The sequence below is a fragment of the Danio aesculapii genome, chromosome 8 (assembly GCF_903798145.1).
Source record: "Danio aesculapii chromosome 8, fDanAes4.1, whole genome shotgun sequence".
NCBI lineage: Eukaryota > Metazoa > Chordata > Actinopteri > Cypriniformes > Danionidae > Danio > Danio aesculapii.
In genome coordinates this window covers 17027059-17046955 of record NC_079442.1, presented here as the reverse complement: position 1 = coordinate 17046955, position 19897 = coordinate 17027059, and the positions used below count along the sequence as shown (strand labels likewise).

At 34.3% G+C, this 19897-nt stretch overlaps 1 protein-coding gene across 3 annotated transcripts in view; it reads right to left on the bottom strand.

The window, feature by feature from the left end:
• The window catches only part of rassf2a (Ras association domain family member 2a), a 49914-nt gene that overhangs the window by 10309 nt on the left and 19708 nt on the right, over positions 1–19897 (bottom strand). For all 3 annotated transcript variants that reach the window (XM_056463311.1, XM_056463309.1, XM_056463310.1), the window contains exons 2-5: positions 15567–15645; positions 11623–11698; positions 5734–5885; positions 2429–2541 (exon numbers count right to left, since the gene is read on the bottom strand). In XM_056463311.1, coding sequence (XP_056319286.1) covers positions 2429–2541; positions 5734–5885; positions 11623–11698; positions 15567–15619 — 394 coding nt within the window. In that variant the 5' untranslated portion in view covers positions 15620–15645. The remainder of the gene's footprint in view (positions 1–2428; positions 2542–5733; positions 5886–11622; positions 11699–15566; positions 15646–19897) is intronic.

Below are 19897 nucleotides of genomic sequence, written 5' to 3'. Positions count from 1 at the left end.
AAACATATGCAGGATAAGTTGGTGGTTCATTCCGCTGTGGCGACACCTGATTAATAAAGGCTAATTCGACTAAACCGAAAAGAAAATAAATGAAAGGAATTAGGTGAATTTAACCATTTTTATGGGATTTAAAAACTCTGATGTTCTTCGAAAATGATATTAAGTCAGATTCATGTTGCTTTGATTCATGTGTTTGCAAAAATGTGTCTTCGTAGGAAAATTTGTATTGCATTATATCTTTGTATGAAATGATTTTATTTTTTTTAAACAATTATTTAATGAAAGCCCTTTCAATTTCAGGCTCAATATTGCTCATAAGCGGTTCACATTTATGAAACCAACAAATGTTTTTTTTTTTTTTGGCATTTCTGTGTGGAGTTTGCATGTTCTCCCTGTGTTCATGCGAGTTTCCTCCGGGTGCTCCAGTTTCCCCCACAAGTCCAAAGACATGCGTTATAGGTGAATTGAATAAACTAAATTGGCCGTAGTGTATAAGTGTGAGTGAGTGTGTATGGATGTTTCCCAGTGATGGGTTGCAGCTGGAAGGGCATCCGCTGTGTAAAACATGCTGGATAAGCTGGCGGTTCATTCCGCTGTGGCGACCCCAGATAAATAAAGGGACTAAGCTGAAGGAAAATGAATTCTAATAATTATACAGAATTTTGTTTTTGAAATCTAATGTTGCAGCATACATTCCTGAGTCAACAACATGAACAAGAAATGTTCTAAAGTGTAAAATGTTTCTAAAATGTTTTTTAAATGGCTAGATCTCTTTAAAGTCATTTTAATTAATAGTGATGATATGATACATATTATATGATACAATATAATATATGATACAATACATGATATGTAATGTAATGAAATATAATATATGAAAAGGTTGGATGAAAAAACCTGTAAATGCCGTTTGATATTTTCTTCAAAAATTAGCCTTTATCTCCAACTGTTGTGTGTAGGCTTAGAATTTTTATTTTTATAGTGACGAATAAGTTCTTTTCATTGGCTTTAAAGTGAAATATTTGAACATATTTAGGAGAAAATTTCTGATGGCATTTAGAGGATTTTCATCTGAACTCTTCGTATGTATATATATATATATATATACACACACACACACACACAGTTGAAGTCAGAGTTATTAGCCCCCCTATTTGTTTTTTTCCCCCAATTTCTGTTTAACAGAAAGAAGCTTTTTTTTCAACACATTTCTAAACATAATAGTTTTAATAACTCATTTCTAATAGCTGATTTATTTTATCTTTGCCATGATGACAGTAAATAATATTTTACTAGATATTTTTCAAGACACTTCTATACAGCTTAAACTGACATTTAAAGGCTTAACTAGGTCAATTAGGTTAACTAGGCAGGTTAGGGTAATTCTAGCCGAAATAAAAGGAATAAAAGAAATAAGACTTTCTCCAGAAGAAAAAATATTATCAGACATACTGTGAAAATTTCCTTGCTTTATTTAAACATCATTTGGGAAATATTTAAAAAAGAAAAAAAAATTCAAAGGGGGGCTAATATTTCTGACAGTCTTAAATATGAATTAATATTTATATATATATATATATATATATATATATATATATATATATATATATATATATATATATATATATATATATATATATATATATATATATATATATATATATATAGTTTAAGTCAGAAATATTAGCCCCCCTTTGAATTTTTTATGCATACATATATACACATATATATATATATATATATATATATATATATATATATATATATATATATATATATATATATATATATATATAGCTTCACAATCACAACTGAGTGGGGGGGGGGGGTCTCTCTACACCACCACCAGTCTGCAGCATGCAACGGCAGCCACAGTACAACAGTGTCAGTGCACTCACCGCACACCAGCTGTAGGTTGAGAGACAGTGATAAAGCCAATTTGGTGGATGGGGATGATTGGGAGGCCATGATCGATAAGGGCTGATGGAGGGAATTTGGCCAGGACACCAGGGTTACACCCCTACTCTTTACGAGAAGTGTCGGAGAGCACAGAAGTGTTAGAGTCGGGACCTCGTTTAATATCTAATACGGAAAACTGCACTCAAGACAGCATCAGTGTTATAATATGATATGATACATGATATGATATAATACATGATATGATATGATATGATATGATACATGATATGATATGATATGATATGATATGATATGATATGATATGATATGATATGATATGACACGATACAATACATGATATGATATGAAATAATATGATATGAATAAAGGGTATTATTATTATTATTATTATTATTATTATTATTATTATTATTATTATTATTATTATTATTATTATTATTATTATTATTATTATTGAACCTCTGGATCACAGTTATGAAAAGTTTAAAAAAAGTGAAGTAAGTTGTACCTTCATCTTCTTCTTCTTCATGGTCTTGTGTTGTGCCGTTGTTTGTTTGTTCCTCTGGAGGCGTTACTTCCATCTGAGGTGGAGTTTGAGGAGTTTGTTTCTGAGCCTCCTGACTGGAGAACACGAGAGGAGGACAATTAATAGCTCCGTCACAACGTACAATGACAAACACAATTCACAGAATAGCATAACTTTAAGACAAATTGCCAGAAACGTCATTACTAAATACTTTAATCAATTTAACATATTTTTATGGAATAATTGTATTAATATGTTTAAAAAAACATACCCAATCATTTTAAATAGTAGTCATCTTTTTGAATCGAATTTAAACAGATGATTCATTAATTAACACCCCAACTTTTTGAACATTAACAGAAAAATTACATATTCAACTTAAATGTTTGCCAATGATTTGGTCCATAGACTGAAGTTTGGTCTCATTTTAAAGAATACATTTGTAGCTACAGTGAACAAAAAAAATAAAATAAAATAAAATTCAAGAAGAAAGTTCAAGAAAACAAAAGTTAAATTCATTTAAGTTTATGAAAAAAATAAAACTATGTATATTTTATTTTAAACAACAGTTCTATCTGGTTCTTGAATCTGATTGGCTAATATCCGTGTGATTTTCTGCAAATAACAGCACTCGTACTGCCTCTTCACCCTTCACCCTTGTGACTCTGCCCACATACAGCAACAAGCAGAGGACACTCTACATTTTGACAAATATTGCTGCTGCTGGACAACATGATGTACTTCTGAGGCTTTTTTTAGTCAAGAAAGTAGTTGTTTAGATAGTAACAGCAGTTTATTTATAAGGATGGTGCCTACTTTAAAATATTTATAATATTTTGGGGGGGGGGGGGGGGGGGGGGTTGGGGAATGGTGGCACAAAGGCACTCGGCCTGCAGCAGCGCATGCCTCCCACCAGTGCCAAAATACAGCCATATTGCACTGCTACAAGTGTGATATTGCTCATATATTACATTTACAAAACCAGTTTTAGCCCAAACTTGTGAGAAAATCTGAAGTAAATATCTGACGAAATTATATTCCAAATTTAAAGTTTACATCTCAAAAAACAAGCTTTCAGTCAAATTTTGTTTGGCCGCAGTACCTCACATGACTACCAGATGACATTTAGTTTCCATTGGTGACCATACAAGGGTGTCCCCCATTTCTGTGTATTTGATTTGTATTTAGTTTCTAAAAAACATCTAAAAAATGAACATGTGGACTGATCTAGCAAAATAATTCTTCACGACTAATCAGTCACCAGATATGGAAACAAACTGAGGGTAAGTAAATTGTAAGTTTTCATATTTAGTTGGACTAAACCTTTAAGACTGAAATCATAAAAAACAGCCCCTTGTCCAAATTAGTGTAATGAGCACTCCAGTCAATAATATCCATAAATGTTTTGAGCAGGTTGACGTTTTAAAATCCATTCCAGTCCTATAATCTTTGTAATAAACAACTGAGCACATTCTAGAAGTATCATCAAATGATTCTGGGAACTGCTAGTTAAGATAACACAATCAAGACTCTTTCATCGTGTTTAAAAACTCCAGAATGTGCTAAAAAAACTATATTTGTGTTGGAGCGCTCAGATATTAATAGTTCTTTTGAACTCCTCGTTTTTGGACCCAAAAATAGAGGCGAAAATAGACAAGAAGAGATCAAAGGCAGTAGACATTAGAAATGTGTGCATTATTTATATCACACCGGTCCAGAAGATTTCAGCTGCTGGATGTCAGAAGTACAGTCATCATGACAAGAGTCGCTATGGCAACAAACTCGAGAAACAAAGCAGGATCTCTGGCTGAAGTCAAGGTCACTTGAGTTTAAAGAGCTGCCTTAAAAAAAGATCTTCCCTTTTGTGGATGCTAGAGTTTATACAATTTTGATTGTACTAAGGTGGTGATTTATGACACAAAATAATACATATAGCAAATTTTGGAGCGTTTCATTGCATATATACAGTAGAAATCAAAATTATTAGCCCTCCTGTATATATTTCCCCCAATTTCTGTTTAACAGAAAGAAGATTTAACACATTTCTAAACATAATAGTTTTAATAACTCATTTCTGATAACTGATTTATTTGATCTTTGTCATAATGACGGTCCATAATATTTTTATTTGTTCATTTTCTTTTTGGCTTAGTCTCTTAATTAATCTGGGGTCGCCACAGCAGTATGAACCGCCAACTTATCCAGCATATGTTTTACGCAGCCGATACATAATATTTTACTAGATATTTTTCAAGGTACTAGTGTTCAGCTTAAAGTGACATTTAAAGGCAACACAATCTCACGGCAGTTCGTAACTTTTTGAGTTAGTGGCTAATTCGTATGAATTTGTACGATCTCTTTCATACAATTTAGTATGATTTGCTCATTCCCTAATAATGGCTTATGGGTGGGGTTGGGTGCCACACCTCCTTTTTAAAATCATACATTTTCATATGACTGAACTGGTACAAATTCGTACCAATTAGCCACTAAACTGAAAAAAAGTAAAATAGTTACGCTTCCTCATGAGATCAGGCTGCTGTAACAGTGGTTTGTTCTGTAAACAATCGAACATTTTTTCAATAAAGTGGGCTAATAATTATATATTTTTTTATTAAAACAGTTTTTATTCTAGCCAAAATAAAACGAATAAGACTTATTTAAGAAGAAAAAAATATTATAGGAAATACTGTGAAAAATACCTTGCTCTGTTAAACATCATTTGGGAAATATTTGTACTAAATATTAGTTGATATCAGTAATAATTAAAGTATTTATTATTTGCCACTATCATTATCCTTATAAAATAACAGTTTTTTAATAATGAAAAATTTACACAAATTTTTTACACATATTTACACAAATATTTAGTAACACAAGATGTAAACACTGTTATTGATGAGAAATTTTTCACATAATCAGCAAATTAGACACTGAAGACTGCAGTCATTAAGAAAAGAGAGGATGGATAATTAAAATTGTAAGAATAATTCACATTATTATCATTTTACTTTACTTTTAAACAAACAAATTCAGCCTTGACTAACATTAAACTTAAAATGACAAAAACCTTTAAATAACAAATCTCACAAACTGGACATTTTTCAACAGTACCATACTAAATATTTACATATGAATAAACCATATTCTTCCAGTCAAAACATAATAAAATACTCCAAACGCAAGATAAACCTCATTAACATTGTTTAAACATATGCATATCACAAGAAAGACTGAATTCTTAGAGGTTAATGAGCTCTTTTAGATATGTTTGTTCACCCTCTGACCTCTGGTTGTCCAGATTACAGCCCGAGTGCCAGGAGGTGGAGGAGGGAGGAGGCTTGATTCGCTCATGGTCGTCCTGCATCTGAAGCCTGATTGGTCGACGCAAACCCCATGAGATATTGAGAAGTCCTTCCATGATCAGCTCCTCCTCTTCCTACAGGCAAAAAAACACACAATATAAAGATCATTTATATTAAGTTAGGTGTCTGTGTTTTGACTTGTTATCCTCCTTAATTTAGATTCTTATTGATATCTATTTTTAATTTTTTTAAGGTTACAGGTGGTTGTATAAGCACTGCATATCGTACTGTGTATGACTGTATATGTGACAAATAAGATTTAAATTTCACTATAATTTTGTCCTCATACTTATATTTATCTATCTGTACGACACTATTATGCAAACATTTTTGCATAATATTTAATTAGGCACATATTTAATTACACTGTAAAAATGCAGGGTTCCACACAATCCCTTCATGTTGTCCCAACACAAATCAATTACAATAACTTAATTGTTTTATGTTCAATCCACTTATATTTGTAAAAACGATTAAGTTGTCCCAAGCAAAACTTAAGAATTGTGTTATATTAAATAAGTAGCTTGAACAAGGTGCAAAAGTACATTTTTTGAGTTGAGTTCTGGGATCCTTTGGGGAATTACTCCCACTAATGTAGAATTACTAGTGCCATTCTCTACTATTTGATCTTTGTTCTCCTGATGAGAAGTGACAATATTGAAAAGTTTCCAACACCTCATGAAGCTTTGCGTGAATTATCAAAAGCGGAAATAATAAAGTTATTTTTTTTAAAAGGGTACGGGTATCTATTAAATATTAACAGTCCCTTTATGAACTAGATATTACTTTCAGTCTGTTAGTTTTTAAGATATCTATTAGCTAAAGCTACAAAACAGTGACACAATTTGCATTTAGAATATATAAAGCTGATATAAACACCCAAAGTTTCTCATTAAATCTTGCTCTTTTGTATCTTACATGCCCAGCTCCCTTCAAGACGCTTTTCATTTGGTTTCCATTCGATGCGATAGAGCTCAACCACTCTCACTGGCAGAGCTGTGATAAAAATGAAACACTAGATTTTAGACTTATACAGGGCTTAATGCAGCATGCTAAGGATTTCCCAGTTAGAAAAGATTTTTACTAGCCATATCAAGAATGATTAAACTTTGATGCATTTAATAATAAAATAATAATAATTTTGTTTGAATTTTTTAAAATTATTTTCAAATATATTTACATACAAACTCCAAAACCCTTACCATGATTAGAACAAAGCATAGCTATCAATTACTTCAGCCTACAATGATAATAACTTAATAATAATAAATATAGGTCAGGTCTAGGAATGCTCAAAATAACCGATTAACCGTTAACCGAAAAGGTGTGTTTTTAACCAATTAATGGTATCAGTTAAATGATTAAAAGTATTATGTTATATATTTTTAAAGTTTGGCTGCATAAGGGGTTGATTACACCACTCGAACGTGCTTTTTGTATTGAGAGGGGCATCTTTTCAATGGTTTACTAATGGCCGCGAGCATTTTGTGTGCTGCTTATGCACCCTGCGCGCCTCGCACTTTTGTCGTTGTGGGCTGTGTACTGTGTACTAAGTCCACTCTGAGCAGAAAAAGTGCGTTACGTCAGTCGCGTCTTTTTCATTCTCCAATCAGAGTTAGGGTGTCTGTTGAGGTGACAGCAGCGTTTGTGTTGTCAAGACGATTATGGAGAACTTGAATGGAGGAGAGACTAGTGGTCGCTCTTTCAAGTTATCCAGAGCTGTATTACTTTACAAATCTTGAATATACCAATCTTATTAAATATTACAATTATAACAACATCAATAGTAACACTCGCGTACAATCAATATGCAGCTGATTCAGTCGTTTCCTAGTGACATAAAAAAAGCACCGCGCTTCTTTTTTTCTTGTCAACAAAAAAGGTTGTGTGGTGCGGCTCACGTTTTTTGAAAGGGAAAAGCGCGTTCACTGTGATTGGCCGCTAATGTGGAACTGCAACAACATATATTTGTTAACTCACGGGACGGTAACACGTGAAACCACACGTGCCCACAGACATATTTGCAAAGGAAGCAAAATGGAAGAAGAATATTGCAGTTTGACACAGACGAGTTGATGCCAAACCAGCGCTGATGCTGATTGCCTCCTCGATCTGCGTCATAAACACAACAAATAGGCTATAGTTTTGATGATTTAGTGTACAAACAGCCAACCAACCTTTTTTTTCCTTTGGAAAAGTACAGTTATTAATAGTTTTTATAAAATATCAATTTTTTAAATAGTCTAGATCAGGCATGGGCAAACTCGATCCTCGAGGGCCGGTGTCCCTGCAGAGTTTTGCTCCAACACTAATCAAACACACCTGAACACCCTAATTAGTGTCTTCAAGATCACTTGAAAGCTACAAGCAGGTGTGTTTGATTAGGGTTGGTGCAAAACTATGCAGGGACACCGGCCCTCCAGGATCGAGTTTGCCCATCCCTGGTCTAGAACTATGAATCAAACAAATCTGCATAATAATTTCTGCATAATGATAACTCTGCACCAAAATGAGGCTTTCATTTTACAGCTTATAAAACATATCTGCAAATTAATGCAATACTATATTTAACAACAAAACTGTTTACAAAAAGTCAACATAGACGAGTGTTGTCATTGTCTTTCATCACACGCGGTGTGCGCACATGAACCGTCAGAAGCTAGCTCAGAAGATAAAACCAGGTCAAGACATAATCTTTTAAATAATGATTTCTATTAAAAACGTAAAAAGGTTTTGTAATAAAATAATAACAGCGGGGCATTAATTAAATGCATATTTTCTATGGAGCAATCGATTTGAGGCCTGATAATTTCATTTGACATGACTGAAATAAAACAGCCGGTTTTTAAGCAAATGTTACTGTAAGCAAAGTCATTAAGTTTTATTGAGATTGGGATTGTTGGTGATTATATGGGTGTTAATGGCTAGAATGGGTAGCTATACAAGAACAAAGGACAATTAAGACCTGTTAAAAAAGTTAAGACCTACAACACAATATTTCAGTAGATTTAAGACTTTTTAAGGCCTAAAATGTAACTTTTGAGATCTAAGACTTTAAGCCTTCACGGACACCCTGATTATGTCAAATGTTGAATACAGATCCACATTTCAAAGCACTTTACAGGACCTTTAAAAGAAAACTTAATAGAATACATAAATTGCCTACAGCAGACCATGAATAACCCCAGAAACAAGACTTATTTTGAAATATTGTTACATTCCATGGTGGTTTGAATGTATTGTTGTGTTTGGTTTCTTCTCTCTCTCTCTCTCTCTCTCTCTCTCTCTCTCTCTCTCTCTCTCTCTCTCTCTCTCTCTCTGTTTTCTGTTTCTCAGCTAGGTGTGGAGGAGAGGAGGTTAATTAATTGCACCTGCTGCTCATTGCCCTGCAAGCTTAAAAGCTGATCAGTTGCAAGCCAGATTGAAGCTTGCTTCCAGAGTGCGGTCTCTCTCCTGCATGGTTATTTTGTGAAAGAGTAGTTTTGCTGTTGTGGTTAACTTGTTGAAGTTAAAATCTGTTGTAGAACCATTTGAAACCGCTTAAAGTGTTGGGCAAAGTGAGACTTCATGAAACACTATAACAGTCAACGCTAATGTGCCAAAGCTTCGAAACGTTTCGAAACCAGTCTCTACAGTAACACCTAGTGGTCACTTTATGTATTGCTCTGGAACAGCTTCAGCTAAGAAACAATTAAGAAAATTGAGGTATTAAACCCCACGTTGTAGAGCTGAGGTTTCAAGTGATTTAGTGAAACGGTAAGAGTTCATGACTAGCATGCAGAGATTATGGGTTCGAACCCCGGGTTTGAAATGGTTAGGTTTGAAATGCTCTGTTCTTGTAACGTGTTTTGTTTTGCCATTGGTCTGACATCCGGATGAACACTTTGTGAATAAATATGCCTTGGTTTGGTCATAAAACAGGTTGTTGCTAGATCAGATACGATTGTGGCTGGACGTTAACGAGAATTATTTATATTATTAATTAAACTTACCATTTAGTGTATTTTATTAACATCTGCATTAATATCACAGTACTGTAAAAATATTAATTATTGTTATACACTGTTACAAAAATGATGCTATATTGATGGCGTATCCGCAGCTGTATCCTATCTAATGTTAAACTTTACCATAAAACAGCAACATTATTAAAATACATAGTCATAATTTCGAAGTATTTGTACAATTCGGGATTCAAACCCAAAAGCTAATTGCAATACAGTTAAGCTGCGGTCACGGGGTGGGTTTCAACAAGATGATTAGGCATTTGAATAAAGCAAGCGATTGCTCCATCCTTTACATTTCTGGCAAAAGAGTTCATGTTTTGATCCTCGTTTGCTCTCACGCAGTCAAGTGATGCGATTTAACAGGTCAGAGTTCGACAAGCTTGAACTTTCCAATGCAGCGATCTGCGAAACTTGTCGCACGAGCTTGCGTTTCCGATCTGATGCATTTGTTTGCATATGAATGGAAGTCTATGGGGAAAAAAGTGCAGTGTGACCGCAGCTTAAGTCAGTGCACACGGACGGTCCACTAGGCTACATGAAACAGATATTTATTCTGACCCTTTCAGTCGTATACAGGTTTGCCAGTTCTCAATACACTTCTGAAATTACCAATGCTTTGCATGGCTTTAGTCACATGACCTGGTGTTTCGAAACACTAATCACGAGACCTGTGTGTTTCAAATCACCTTAGTCACGTGACCTGGGTGTTTTGGATCATGCTTCGGTGCAGTGTTTTGAACGCTATGGGATCTCAACACTGTGTCGAAACGACGTCAGCCATCCCTACTTAAACTCTGCTTTTGAAACTTAACTTTGTGATTGGAATCCGTAGAGATGTGGGTGTCATTTTATTTCTAAAACCCTTTTTCTCTTGTTTATGTTTAGTTAGGGAGTTAAGCTGTGGTCACACTAGAGTTTGAGCTTGCGAAATTGTGTAGTACGGCACTGCGAAAAGGGGCGGGATTAAACAAGATAATTAGCCATTTAAAAAAGCGAGCGATTGGTTTATATTAGAAATTTCAGTCCAGAGAGGTCATGTTTTGATCTTTAATTGGTCTCACACAGTCAAGTGATGCGATTTCGCAGGTCAGAGTTCACCAAGCTTGAACATTGCAACGTAAAGGCATGGGACTGATCCACACTCACCCCAACCAACATTTAGAACATTGGACACTGTTACTCTCACTTCAAGACATTTAACATCAGGGATGTAACAATATTATGAAATAAACAAGAAAAATTATCAATGTGGTAAAGTATTTCTGTATTGTAAGAGAAAAATATATTGAGGAACAAAACACGGTGAACTCAAAAGCACCTCAGCCACATATTTATTTGTGATACTAATGTCACGTTAAAATACCTAGCGTAAAGCTATTTTCATGATGGATAGAAACAAAGTCAAACATACTTCTCAATGATCACTGGATTGTATACAGCACAGCCTTAATTATATGAAGTGAATTCTTTTGAATGGAAGTTCCACAAACAAAAAGTGCAGCCCATAATTTGGAAAAATAGCAGTCATATGTGGAAAGAGATGGATAAACAAGCTAAAATTTCTTTCTTTTAGAATAAACAAGCCAATAAATGCTAAAAATCTAAAACGGTCATTAATTTGGCTCATCTAAAGCACCTGAGCAACACATTTACAGACACAAAAGGAGACGCAGCACATGGTCAACCCCCTCCAGCCTCAGACAGTTATTATTACTCCCCAGACAATAGTGAATAATTGAGGAAGCGCAGAAGGGGTCAAACGCTTCTACGCCTGCCACACAATGAGGGTAAAGCTGGTTCTTACCTCTCGGTGTCGTAGCTGCAGGTTCTTTCCTTCATAGTACAGGTTGTAGGTCTTTAAATGAGAGAGAATGCTACTCCTGAAAAACAACAAAGAGCTGCTAAACAAAACATCTTACTTTTGGGAAGTAATACCCAAAGGTACATTATGTAATTTCCACCACTAGAGGGCCGTATTCACAACGAACAAACGCTTATTTTGATGACCTCGTGACTTGAGAGGGGAATCATGGGATTTGCTGTTTTCATTACATGCTATGGGACTCCTGCAGAAATCATGGATGAGCTCAATTTATTATCTTGGTTTTATCATACTAAATACATTTTAGGGTTCTGTTATAATGCTGCTTTGTGATCTCTAATAAAACACACCACATATTAAAAAATATTTGTCATTTCCCTGTTTTCTATAAAACTAAACCAGAAACTGAGGGTGTGTTGTTTCATCATCATAGTGACAGAGGACAAGTTCCATATCAAAAGCAAAAATTGCTTATTTCTCTGGATTTTAAACATGTCAGTGCACATGATTTGTGGACTTAACTGTACTGGTGATTTTGGGATATTTTAATGACGCAAATATTACATATTGTGCCTTGAACGGTAGGGTTTAGTTTAGGGTCATTGGTGTTAAAGTATAGGAATTAGTTTGGGTTAAGGGGTTAAAATTAGGTTAGGTAGGTTTTGGTTAATAAGTGTTAAAGTTAGTCATAAGAGGCCATTTATTGGTTATTGGATAATTTATTCATTAATGGATAAAGGGTTTTGGTATTATGGTGGCTAAAAGTTAGGTTTAGTACTAAGGGTAAGGTTAGATCAAGTCAAGTCAAGTCAACTTTATTGTCAATCAAACCATGCAACAGTACATTACACAGCAGACTGAAATTGCGTTTCTCCCATACTCCAATGTGCAATTTAAAAACAAAACATGACACACACTAGACATAAACTAAACATTTAACTAATATAGTACAAGATAAATTGAATAAATAGACAATAATAAACTATGAACAATTACCATATATCCTATTGTTCCTAGATTTATAATAGTTCACCTAACATAGTTTATAAGAATTGATTCATTTAAAGTAGCAAGGTCATATTTACACTAGTGTGTTTTATGCCTGGTGTCCACACTACTCCAGCATCTACCTTGAGAAAATAGAGCATTTTGAAAACACTGAGATGCTCTTTACTCTAGTGTCTTTTTGTGATGAAACATAGATGGATTGTTGGGATTGATGCCTGGCATCTACAATACTCTGGCATCTTTAACTGATGAAAATGGAGTGTTTTGAAAATGCTGATTTTCTGTTTCAGTACAAAAGAAACCACCCAGCAGGCACATAACATCATAAGACTTTAATATTAGTTTAGATATAGGTCATGTCAAGTGACAAAAATTTTATGTCTAACAAGCATCTAAGGACAGCGCTATTTTGACATCCAATAACAATGCCAAATTATAATGATATTTTATTTTTATTTTTATTATATTGATTTTAGGTTGTACTGGAAAATGACCAAAATCCAACGTCTGATAGATGTCATAGAGGTAACGTGCACACAACGTCAAGATGTAACATGATTCGATGTTGATATTAGGTTGTTTTTAGGTTGGACATCAGCCTGACGATGGACTTCAACCTAATATTCATTTCCAAACAAAATCCAACATCCCCACGACATTGGGGTACAACGTATAATATGACGTCATGTTGAAGTCCTGTGCCTGCAGGGCAGTCGCAAACTTATGAAAACGGAAACGAGACTAACCACATTCACTCTCTGACTGGTCTTCTGGACTTCTTCCATTCCCTGATTACTCAAGCCCTTCATATGACCATTTCGCAACCAGTATACAGCAAGTATAAACACCAGCAAAGTATGCGCATACCCAATGAGCATGAATAATCATATTCATGAAAACATCATGTGTATTTCTCTGTATAGTGTGATTTTTTTTCTGAAACACAGTTAAAATGCCAATCTGGACAAGGATTGTTTACATTCTAGCTGCTGATTTAAAAAAAAAAACACACTAACAGGTGTAAATGCAGCCTATAGGGTTTGTCTTATGCCTCAATCACCCTAGCAGCAACTTTGTAGCTGCCTGTCGCTCTAGGTAGCGATTGAAACCGCTAGTGGGTGTTCCCACCTTAGGGTTGCTTAGGTAATTTTTATGGTGTTATTCACAGAGAGCGAATGGGTTTACATGCCGCTGAAAGTAAACATTGTTCAGAGAAAACATTAAATATAAATAATCAGGAATAAATGGAATGCCTAATTACGAAGATGATCAAGATCATTTCGCTCTCTTGAAATGAATGGCCACTTGCCGCTTTCCTGCTGTGAGTCACTCGTAGTGTGAATGCAGCTTTACTGTTACAGGCAGGGCTTTACATTAACCCTCGCCAACCTGCCAAATGCGGGTAGATTTCATCGGTGGCAGGTAAGACAGACACTCCCACTAGCCACTTTGGCTGGTTGAAAATAATTTTCCCAGATAATAATTCTTAAAATCAGGGTTCGACAATAAGTATGGTCCAATATGCATGCAAAGGGGATCTTAGAATTGAGAAGCAACACTACTGACAAAAATAATTGCGTTAGCAACTTCGCGTGCGCAAATCAGTGAATATATTGAATGAGAGGATAATCACGCGTGCTAACAGCTGAGGTGATGCGCACGACTGTTTATAACGCGTGTCTAAAAACACAACTGATGCAATCGGTTCACTTCCAAATGGACTTGACAAAAAGTTATGAACATGGACCCACAGTCTTGCTGCTTTCAAGATTTCCAGAGTTGACTTATTGTAAGCAGCGCCAGTTGCTTTCGGTTTAACCATTCTTTGAACAGATTATTTATGGGTCTAACATTACCCGTGTGTGAGATCATCCTTTCATTATCACACACTATGTTTTTACCTGCTTTCTTTTGCGTTTAAATGATTTAATTATCATTTTTCACAATAACATTGCTTTAATGGAAGATTAACTCCCCATTTATGTGTGGTTAACTGGTGATATGGGATCTTTAGCCAGGATAGATTACTGTGCATATGTTTTGTTAAATAAAAAGTATAGTATAAAGCTATATTTTGCTTGTTTTGACACTTTTAAAATTTGTGGCTAAGAAATAATTAATTGTTTATGTTTGGTGTGGTCAGAGATAAATTTGGTAAATCCTTCATTTTGAGCTCTGAAAATTATGTAAATAAAAGCTAATTGTAATACTATGAAAACATGACCCATTTGCTCATGATTATTGAGCAAGCTCATACACGACACACAAAAAGTGAAATGGATGAGGAGGCATATGAAGATAACACAAAATCTAAATCAAGTAATTTCAGCATGTCAAAGTCATACTTATGTGTATAAAATATTTCCCAACAATAAAATTGTGGCTAGTGAAAATGGCGAGTGGCTAGTAAAGTTGGAAAACTACTAGCCACAGTGGCTGGTGATCAAAAAAGGTAACGTCAAGCACTGGTTACAGGAGTTAAAGTTGGATTTAGTAGCAACTCTAAAGTCAAGTTTATTAAGGTAGGTTTACGAGGAAGTTTAGAAATTATTTTACAGTATGGTTTGGATATTGGTGTTAACTGTAGGCGTATTAGTAAAGTGAGGGTTAAAGTTATATGTTGTAGTAAAAGTAGGCTTAGATGTATGATTATTAATGTTAGGATTTAGGTTAGTTTTAGGAGAATATGTGGAGTTTGTTTAAGGTTTTCAGGTTAAAGTTGGGTTTAGTATTAGACTATAAATAATAAGAGTAAAATCTAGCTGTAGTGTTTGGATTAGGGTTATGGGGTTAATGTTAGTAGTGAAGGTTTGATAATCTTCTATGTGAAGCTGCTTTGACACAATCTACATTGTGAAAGCGCTATACAAATAAAGATGAACTGAAAATTAAATTGAATATGCAGCATAGCTACTCACTTGCTGATGAATTTGTTTTCTCCAACCCGCACACCGTCAATCCTGTCATCCATTTTATCCACGACTGCATGGAAAAGCTCTGGAGAGACGGAGACAGAGGAACAGAGAGAAATTGTTTCTGTTTCTTCTTTTAACATCAAAGAATTAACTCTAACAGTATTTAGGTCAGAGGGAAAAAAGAGACGGTAAGAGATGACATACTCTAAAAACAAACAAATAATGTATTCATATCTCACAATCCTCACTAGCTCATGTTTTTTATATTTCTTATTTGACAAGAAACCGTAGCTCTGTTCTGTATCACACAAAGCCATGTGCAGCCACATCTGCAAGTGAACTAGTCATGAGGATGTGACCAGAATAGATATTGAACACATTCTGGAATGAATGAGGGGATTCAACGCATTTAAAAGACCCCATTAATTCCAAGTTGAAGTTTTGCATTTTGTGTTCATAGCTTTCAAATGTTTGCAGTCAGTAAGTTTTTGTTAGTTTAATAAATTTTATTGCAAGACAATTTAAGAAAAAGGAAATTCAATAATTAAAATGATCAAAAATGATACACATACATCCATATTAACTTGTTCATGTTTTAAAAATAATCTATTTATTTTGTGAACATATTAAAATGTAGGTAAAAGATAGTTTTCTTACCTAATTCAGACAAAAAACAAAGAATTAGTGATTTTGATAGTGATTAGTGACTGAAAATCTTGGCAGATATTGGGATTCTTTTTGTCTTTTGACTGTTATCATTTTCCTTGCTTGTGTCTGCTCTTCTCTGATCTAGCCAATAGGAATAATCATATTAAGGCCTCATCTGAGTGGTCAAATTTGGATAACCAACCTATACATGCAACACAAATGTTTAGCACATTCAATAAATGAAGAATTCAGATGCATAATCCTTTAGGCGTCATCTGAAATGTTCTTCTAATATTAGCATTTTTATCAGGCTCCTATATCTTGATCCAGTAATTTCACTTTTATGGCAAATAACAGGTTATTTTTATCGCTTTAAACATAAAATAACTGAACATAAATGTAAGAGGCTAAGTAAAATGCTCATTGTAGAAGATAGTTCCAGATGGCACAGAGGTTTTTGCATCTGAACTCTTCAAATGTAACACAAGTCTCAGATATAAGTATCACTTATACTCATTTCTTACAAAAACATCTCATTACCCTAAACGTTTGAACAGCATTGCATGCAAATAGTCATTTATGTACCCAGTTCGTTCCAATCATATACATCCCTAAAATGTAGAACATCAACTCCCCTAAAGGGTCCCTAAAGTTGATCAGACTGGACATTGGAAATTTAACACTGTTAAAAGTTGGTCTGTCATAATGTTGATCAATATATTTACATTTTTAATAACGCCATTGATTGAAATATAATCGGTGCTGTAGGATAATACAGTATTGTCCCTTGTGGGTCATTATAGATGAAACCAGAGAAACCCGAGATTAAAATGAAATATGAGAAGTCATAAAAACAGCCAAGAAAGCAATAATCTTGAGGAAAATATTGTTTTAATCATTTTACTGTACTTTGTAAGAAACTTTTAATATCATGTCATATGCACTAGTTTCTCAACAACACTACTCTGGTATGTTCAACCCATGAAAATGGAGTGTTTTGAAAACGCTGAAGACCGTTTTAGCTTAGAAATGCAGAAGAAATAAGTCACAAACTTATGAAAACAGAAACGTGACTATGCACATTCACTCTCTGAGTGGTCTTCTGTACTACTGCATCCCCAGATTCGTTAAACCGTTCTGATTTGACCAATTTTGCGACCAGTATACAGCAAGTATGAATGCCGACAATGCATCCGAATACCCAGTGAGCATTAATAATCACATGGTATGCGTTTTACTCTGTATAGTGTGATTGTTTTTCTGAAAAACAGTTAAAATGCCAATTTGGATGAAGATTGTTTACATTCTAAGCTGCTGTTTTAAAACAAAAACACAATATTGAAACACAACCTAAATGAAGGGTTTGGCTCAGAGTTAAGTTAAAGAACTTAAAGTTGGGTTAGAAACAAGTCTAAAGTTAGGTTTAGAAATGTTAAAGGTACACTGTAAAAAAATCTGTTAGTTCAAGTTTTTTGGCAGCTTGGGTAAAATAACAGCCGTTAATTTACAGAAATTTATTGTAAAATAATGGACGTTAAATGACAAACATTTATTGTAAAATAATGTACATTAATGACAGAAATTTATTGTAAAATAACGGATGTTACATAACAGAAATTTATTTTAAAACAATGGACGTTAAATGACAAACATTTATTGTAAAATAATGAACGTTAAATGACAGAAATTTCCTTAAATTAAAATTTCCGGTGAATTCCTGTAATTTAACGTCCGTTATTTTACAACAAATTTCTGTATTTTAAAGCCTGTTATTTTACAGTAAATTTCTGTAATCGACTATCCGTTATTTTATGTTTTTTACCAGCACCCCAGCTGCCGAAAAAAAAAAGTTAAATAATGGATTTATTTTTGTGTTGGTTTAAGAGGAAGAAATTAGTTTACAGTAAGGCTTGGCTATTGGGATTAACTGTAGGCTTAGTAGTAAAGGTAGGGTTAAAGTTATTCACAAATTTCACAAAAAAGCTGATGTTGTTGCTGCTATAAAGAGAAATACACTGTTGTGTAACTAAAAGATTACTGGAGTATGATTTACAATAAAACAGTACTTAATTGTTTCTTCTTGAAAATTTCACATTTAAATCAATGTATTACTTTCAACAATTGTCAAATCTTCTATCGATTTCTTCTATCAAGTGAATCTTTTTTTCTAGTACCAATTTTTTTCAGCGTAAAGAACATAATAATAAGTCATACAGTTGAAATCAAAATTATTAGCCCTCCTGTGATTTTCTTTTTACTTTTTCTTTTTTAAATATTTCCCAAATTATGTTTAACAGAGCAAGGATGTTTTCACAGAATTTCCTTTAATATTTTGTTCTTCTGGAGAAAGTCTTACTTGTTTTATTTCGGCTAGAATAAAAGCAGCTTTAATTTTTTTTAAAACCATTTTAAGGTCAAAATCATTAGTCCCCTTAACCAATATTTTTTGACTGTCTACAGAACAAACCATCTTTATAACTATTTGCCTAATTTCCCTAAATTGTCTAATTAACCTAGTTAAGCCTTTAAATGTCACATTAAGTTAAATACTGGTTAAATACTGTCTTGAAATATATCTAGTAACGTATTATGTACTGTCTTTATGTCATAGATCAAATAAATCAGTTATTAAAAAACTATTATGTCTATTATATCTTTCTGTTAAACAAAGTGGGGAAAAATGTACAGGGGGGCTAAAAATTCAAGACTAATAATTCTGACTTCAACTGCATATTGTATTAAAATAGTAATATTCAATCTAAATCTGTCTTTAAGATATAAATTATTCAAATGAAAGCCTTTACATTTTTAAACTCTCCGCTTCAGAAATGAAAGAGAATAGTCAAGTACGTCTTTTCCCAGCTCAATGGCTGACAGATATACTCATGTCTGGAGGTTCCCCTGGTACAATACACTCAAGGCTTCCTTCCTCACCAGCTGGAAAGGCTTTATAGAAACTTCCGGAGAGGAGGACAGGTGCAGGACAACAGGAGTACTGTTACCCCGCTGTTACAAACCACTCAACAACTAAAGGAACAACTCGCTCTTAAAGCTCTTTCACTAGATCATATTGAAAACAAGTAAGTCATGCCAATAAAACAAAGAACTGCTGTCGAAACTTTACTATGACTTTAGTAAAAACTGTTTTTTTTTTTTCACAGAAGTCTGCTTGTGATATGTTTATTATTATGAAGATTATTATTATTTTAAATATTTATTTATTTTGTTCTTGCCTTTATTATGATTGGGTGGTATGTAGACAGCTAGAGAGAAGGGGGGAGGGGATCAGGAAAGATTTGAAAGCCAGGACTCGAACTCAGGCCGCCGGAAGTGCAATGGTGCTATTTGTCGGCACACTGACAATTAAGGCTGCTTTATACTTCTGCGTCAAGTGCAAGCGTATGCTCCGGCGCAACCTGCCTGTGGACGTATAGCCCTCGCCATGGCCGACGCACACCTCTCAAAAAAATGTAACTACACGTCCCAACGACGCGTATCGCAAGCTCTGGTTGGTTTGGTAGCTCTGACAAGCGGGACTGAGAGCCGTGTGAACCCGTTGGAGCGAGTGTTTACAAGTGTCCAGCTGGAAAGTTTTGTTTTGTGTTTACCTTATGATTAAAGTTGTTGCACATCCAACAGTTCATGCCTCAAAATGAGCGAGTTTGAGCCACTTGTACATTAAGGAA